We start from the raw sequence: 6366 nt of genomic DNA, 5'->3' as shown, positions 1-6366 counted from the left end.
TGCAAGGGAACAAACACCTATAAGATGGGTGTATAATCTGTGTGAGGGAGCGAGATATGCAGTGCATGGCCTGATTACACAAAGTGCCCGTGTAGCAACTGTTTGTGCTTTTGCTTTTACAGGTTCATCTCAAAACAGTCGTCATGGATATTTTTTCTTGAATTGACTTCAATGTTGGCTTTCATGTTTTCTATTGTAACCTTGTGAATATTTTAATACACTTTTTTTCCCATTACTAGTCTGCTGGATAAATCTCATCTGCTTAGGGCCCGCAGAGGGAGGGGGACTGAACTGCCCCTTCCCTCTTCCTCTCAGGCTTCAGTTGCTGTGGTCGCTGTCAGCTCAGCGAGCTCCCCGCAGTGCAGAGTTCACCCTTTGAACTGATAACCCAGAATTACCCCTTAAGCTGGAGAACTGGGATGTGCACGTGAAACTACTTAAAGCTGCCCTGGCAGCGTGCAGAAACACAGCGCGAGCCAGCTTCACCATAGGACAAGCTCTGGAAAAGGGCATCCGACAGAGTATCTGGCAAAAACATCATGCAAGAGGGGAAAAAAAAGCTTCTTTCCACTGGATAAGACAACACAGTGTTATGCGGAGGGTAAGAAGGTGAGGACACCTGTGCCACAAGGTGCTGTAGCTCTTCTCAGCATAGAACAGCTTCCTCCCTACCACTGTCACACTGGCGTTTGGTAACTCAAAAGGGAGTGTGGGGAAAGGAGGGAGGAAACATAATGACATGGCAGAACTCCAGTATTTCAAGGCATCCATTTTACTGAATGATGAAGAAGCTTCTGTCTCTCACTTGTCTTGCTCTCCTGAATCTAAAGCCCCAAGCTCTGCTACTGACTGACTTTCAAAGCTGGAAGGAGTCACTGTGACAGCACAGCTGATGCCGTGCTCTGAGCACAACTGCCTTTTATTGCTCAGTAACAGCTGGGCTCTTGCAATGTAACGTATAGGCATTGCTCTGGAATGATTTTGTACTGGCACCTTGTTCCCTGGGATAAGGTAGAGAAAGGTATAGACTTTCAGAGAAAGCTTAAACAGTCGTTCACAAGTACACCACACCTGGGGACTGCCTGCTGCTCTCTCCCCCCAAGATGATGGTTCTAAAGTACATGTTTTGCGAGTGTACACCTTCACAGGAACTCTGTGTGTTGTGTGTACTTAGGGAGGAGGAAGTGAGTAAGAGTTGTGGCTGTTTACTTTTCACTTTCTCCAAAGCAAGGTTCATAGATGAGCCCATGTGTGCCTTTAGATGTAGAGGATGACAGCAGCTAAAACAACCCTGGGCACTTACACAGGATAGCCCTCCTCTTGATAAAGATGGTGGTAGCCAGAAAACAAATGAAGAGGAACACAGCTGAAGCTGCAAAGAGTATCCTGAAACTACCAAGGAAAAGCAGCAGGGAATAATGTGTAGATGCCACTGTTGCTGATCATCGAAGTTGGGTAAAAGCCCACGCATGGAGCACTTCAGTCTGAGTCACAACCACCACGCTGCTCCTGGCGCTGATCAGCAGTGGCCTATATTCCCTATAAGGGAATATGGGATCAGACTGTGGTCTGTGGCTTTTCAAGACACACTACAGCTTCCCTAAAACAAGCATGAGAAACGCAAGTTTAATTTAAAAGCTTGCACTTTATTTAAATGCATAGAGTTACTCTGTTATTTGCACATAACAGAAGAGATAAGAGAAAACTCTTGCTCTCTAGGCATTTAGATTTCCTCTTTCATTCCTTAGAGGAAAATATTAAAATTAGTGAAGCTAGGTCCCACTGGGAAGGGCTTGTGCGTAGCTGAGTCTGGGCTGTAGGGTTAAGCATCCTTTTGCTGCTCTTGTTGTTTTGCCTTTTGCTCCTGATTATACCTATGGGAGAGGAAAAAAAAAAAGCCAACTAAGAATGCACATTAAATTATAGTAACAGTGTTTTCATAACATCTTGGTCAACAAGGGAGATGTAAAATTACAGCAGACCAAGACAGAACTCCGGATAGGCAGCTTATGTAGAAAACTCCCAATTAGTTGCTAAGTTTTGCCTCATTCCAGGCCAGGCCAAAACACAAAGAAGTCCAAACTTGCCTCCAATAAGGAACTGTTTTTCAGCTGCTGCTTTGCTTAAGGGTCTTTTGGTGGTCCCTCTGGAACTGACAATGTTTAGCATTGAAAACTGACAGCAGCGCAAAGCTTAAGAATGGGAGAAAGTTGGGGCTTTCTGTCAACCGGACATACAGCTTTTAAGGAATGTGTTCAACCCAGAAACTACAGCTTAAATAGAGCATTCCTTAAGATGTGCTGTAGTTACACTGAAGATACTGGGAAGCTTCACTGTTACTAAACTGGGAAAGTAGGACTGCAGCACAGGCCACGTTCTGTGCTACTTACTTGCCGAGTTTCTCTTGCATGTTGTGCTGCCATCAGGGCCAGGGGATTTTTTTTTTAACTTCCAAATTAAGATTAGATAGTATGAGAGCTTATTTAAAATACTGAGTGGAAAGTAGCCCTTATCACATACCTCCATATTCGGAAGAGTTGAGAACCACCAGCACAGCCAACAAAGAAGTTCACAGCAAAAAGGCCCCAGTTTTTAGGAATAATGACGAGAGAGTACCTTGACCAAATGAGGCCTGTTGAATGAAAAGGAACGTTTAGAGGTTACTCAAGTTAGATATCTAAACATGCCTCTAAAAGACAGAGCCATGGGCCAGGTTAAGTACGTTAACTGGGTTAGACAATTGAATAACATTAAAAAAAGGCACAGAAAAACCTCTTTCTTGGTTAGAAACACATAAAGCAGCAGTGGGAGAGCACGTATTATGCTTTTCCAAAATAAAGCAACTAGACAATAAGTTCAATCATGGTCTTAATATCACATAAAGATCCCTGTGTTCCCTACAAAGTCCTGACCTTCACTCTCCAACACAGCTGCAGGGTAACTGGCCTTTTGCCATAGTGTATCCACCTTGCTGCAGCAGCTTAGAGATTACAGAATGCGTCGGTAAATAGGAGATTTCCATATCATGCAAACCAGCACCGTGTCACCTTTCACAATAAAGTTCAGAGGAGGAAAAAAAAAATATCAACAGTAGTTTTGAGCTTAGCTTTAGCTGTTCACCTCACCCTCCCCTGCCAAAACAACCTAAAGGTGGGATATTGGTTTTGGCAGGGTGGAATGTCGTGGCAGAGCATAGTGCAACAGTGTGTATGCCAGTGCTTCCAAGTCTGTTTAGTACATGGAAATTCTTTCCAGTTATGCCAGGATAATTAGCCTGGCATTGTTTAATCTCTCTAAGTCTGCTCTATAAAAAGCCACTATATTCTGGGTTGATTTCAAAGTTACTTGACCCGAAATGAAAGAGGACACTTACTGGAATGAGTGACATTATTGTACCTTAAGGGATGAAAATCATAACAATTTGCTGTGGACAACTCCAAATGAAGATGCTCATGGAAAACTGTGTTGTATATTCACAGAACTTTTGCACATTTACCAATCACAAGTACATACCATAACTGAACCTTTTCTATGGAAATGGATCAGTCCTAAGAGAGAATTCAGTAGGTACAAGTTTAGAYGGGGCCCTGTGCAGTGCTGTCCTTACCTGTGGCCATCAATACTGCAGACTGCGCCGTGCTCAGCTTCTCTGCCGGCCTGGTCATATCAGCCATTCCAGCACATACCAAACCCTGACAACAAAAATGCATYGAGTCTCAATACAGCATAAAGACCTACTGCTAGAGATGCAAATGCTTTACAATGGGAAGCTGCTTCCTAGCTCAGTGCTTACTCTGTGTGCATATGAAGGAGCTGGGATGCACTGTATGAGCAGAGCAATTAGACTCTGGGAGATACCGTTCACTTCTAGTCCCTTGTGGGGGGATAAGAACAGATACGGGGGTGCATTTTGGAACCACTTGCAATACAATCACAGGCAGTGACAGCTTTGCATTAGCCCAAGAACACGGTTAACTCAAGTACAGCACCTTTGGTTCTGCTCCAAGTACAAATTGTTTTTAATACAGCAAGTGGACGCTTKTCTGAATACCACCCTTCTATTGGTTCTCCCTCAAGCTCAAGCTTAGATAATGCAAGTAAAAATGTAGATGTGATACCAAGTTCTTGTTCTCAGCTTCTTCTGAAGGAAGGTAAAAGCTATTTTTTTTTAATGTAACATTACAAGAAGGAAATTTCCAGGGGAAGGAGGAATAACTTGGCTAATACACTGGAGAACGYGGCTAGCACGTTTGCTGTTTGGCTTGTTCTGCTGGGTTCCTGCCCTCTACCGGGAACATTTTGATGTTCCCTTATGGGTTCACTGAAGGAAAACTAGAGCTTTTCACGTACTCGCTGCTCCTACGGACTCCTTTGACACCAGCAAGAGAGACAGCTTTTAAGGCTATGAGCTTCAGCRTGCAGCCCCCACTGCATCAGCAGGCTGACGTTGTGCCTCTGAGGTACAGCGGGGAAAGGATATCTGCAGTAAGGAYATCTGCAGTAAACTTGCTTCTACCACACAGAGGAAAAGCCATTGCAATTTCTCAGTGCAGAGCTTCACTGTGAGCCCAGAGGGCTCTTGCTGCCCCTTCACAGAAGAAAAGCCACGAGTGTATGGGCTTGTTTCATTCAGCAGCAGTGCTGAGCAGCCTACCCAAAGGGTGGCCCCCCTATGCTCAGGCTCCAGACACCTCTAAGCAAGGAGAGGGTCAACCCGGCTCCTGCAGCGCCAGCTCACACTGACCAAGGCATTGAGCTATCCCGCATCCGCGCACCCTACGCACAGCTCGAGATCTGGAAAACTGGCGGGCTTCACAGGAGGAAGCTTGTGAAACAGCTGGCACAGGTACGAACGGGTTGTGCCCTTGCTTGTTTTCATGCTACCAAGATYAAGCAGCTTTATACTATAGCTCATTTATTTTATTGTCACCAATTCAGAAACTAGAGCGAGTGCAGAGACTTTGGGCTAGGTGTAACCGCACYGGCGCGGACGCGGCCGAGCGATGCAGCCCCTTTGAGAGCAGGAGGGCATGAGAGAAGGCAGGCATGTTCCACCCGTCCCGATTTTTTGTTTTCTTTCAAGTAGCAGAGGCAGGGAACACGCTGGGTGTGCAGGAAAGCTGCAGCAAGTCTACAYCCCAGTGTGCCCAAGCTGCACGAGTCCAACTCCGCTGTCGTCCATGCCCACGACAAACTACCTGTGTCTTATTCAAGGCTACCTTGCAATCTTAACCGGCCTTCAATCTATATAGGCCTGGCYTCCTTATAATAACCTTCAAATTCCTGAACCTCAGGAGAAATACCAGCTCTAAAATCTGTGAGTTATGCCAGCTCATCTTTACCTACATCAGCAGTTGGTGTTTTACAAATAAAGAACTTTGGGGAAACTTTCAAAAAAGTTAAAATCTTACTTTGAGGGAAAAAAAAAAAAAAAAAAAGAGAGACCCATTCAAACCCACTCCCTCTCCACACACCAAACCCAAAGCCTTACTCTTTCTCCTCCTGCAGCCTTATGTTGTGCAATATGTTACTAGGGCTATTTTTTCTATACATATATTAAGCATTAATGTCTTTGCATTAAATCTTTCAGTAGGCTCAGTTATGTGCTGAGGGTTTACTGCTTGCCCAACGGGCTGCTGCAGGCTGCCTTCTGATCAACATCCAGGTGCCAGCTGGGATCTTACACTTACCCATTTCATAACAGGTGCCCAGAAAAACACCGTTTTGGGACCTAGTGGGGGAGAAGGAAAAAAAAATAGTGAAATATAGGCTATTTTGAAACCTATACTAAAGTTTGGGGGGGGGGTTTGAGTGGAAAAGGGAGGAATAACAAAGTGTGTACATGAGCATAGTTTCCACCACTGTACAAACGCTACCGCCGAATCATATTTCATCAGCTCAGTGCATCAACCTCCCAACTTATGTAATCAGTCCACCTATTTTTGCAACAGACAAGCGTGATTTTATATTTTTAAGCACGGGAGGAAGCTACAGCAGGCAAAATGCATTTATAATCAAAGACAAAAGCTAGAACCAGCCCCAGGAATAGCGAAAATGGTTCCTATGAATGATTAGAAAGCACCCTAGAACTAAACTAAGAGTTACTGTTTGACAGGCACACACTTGTTGTGAGCTGACTCTTCTGAACTGAGCCCCCCAAAAAAACACAGCTCATCTGTCAGTGCAAARGCATCCTGCCTGACAATACTGGATGTTTAAACAAACAGTACAAGTTACAAATATGGGTATATGTCCTAATTGTGACAAGGAAAGCGTCCTCGTGCACTTCCAATCTCCAGCTCTGAATGTGCACATTTTCTAGCAGAAAGCGTTCCCCCCCCCCACTGTTATTCTACCTACAGTCAG

General features: G+C 44.7%; 1 protein-coding gene across 1 annotated transcript; it reads right to left on the bottom strand.

Annotated features, from left to right (window-relative positions):
* Positions 1-1657: 1657 nt before the first annotated feature.
* Positions 1658-5727, bottom strand: MPC2 (mitochondrial pyruvate carrier 2). Its single transcript, XM_026038565.1, has 4 exons — positions 5691-5727; positions 3608-3692; positions 2521-2632; positions 1658-1874 (listed from the first exon to the last, which is right to left on the bottom strand). The coding sequence occupies exons 1-4, from the start codon at positions 5697-5699 to the stop codon at positions 1823-1825; spliced, it is 258 nt and encodes an 85-aa protein (XP_025894350.1). The 5' UTR covers positions 5700-5727; the 3' UTR covers positions 1658-1822.
* Positions 5728-6366: the final 639 nt, after the last annotated feature.

The sequence above is a fragment of the Nothoprocta perdicaria genome, unplaced genomic scaffold (genome assembly GCF_003342845.1).
Source record: "Nothoprocta perdicaria isolate Ctin4 unplaced genomic scaffold, notPer1 scaffold_212, whole genome shotgun sequence".
Lineage (NCBI taxonomy): Eukaryota > Metazoa > Chordata > Aves > Tinamiformes > Tinamidae > Nothoprocta > Nothoprocta perdicaria.
The sequence above is the reverse complement of the archived record's forward strand: the minus strand, read 5'-3'. Positions and strand labels throughout refer to the sequence as shown.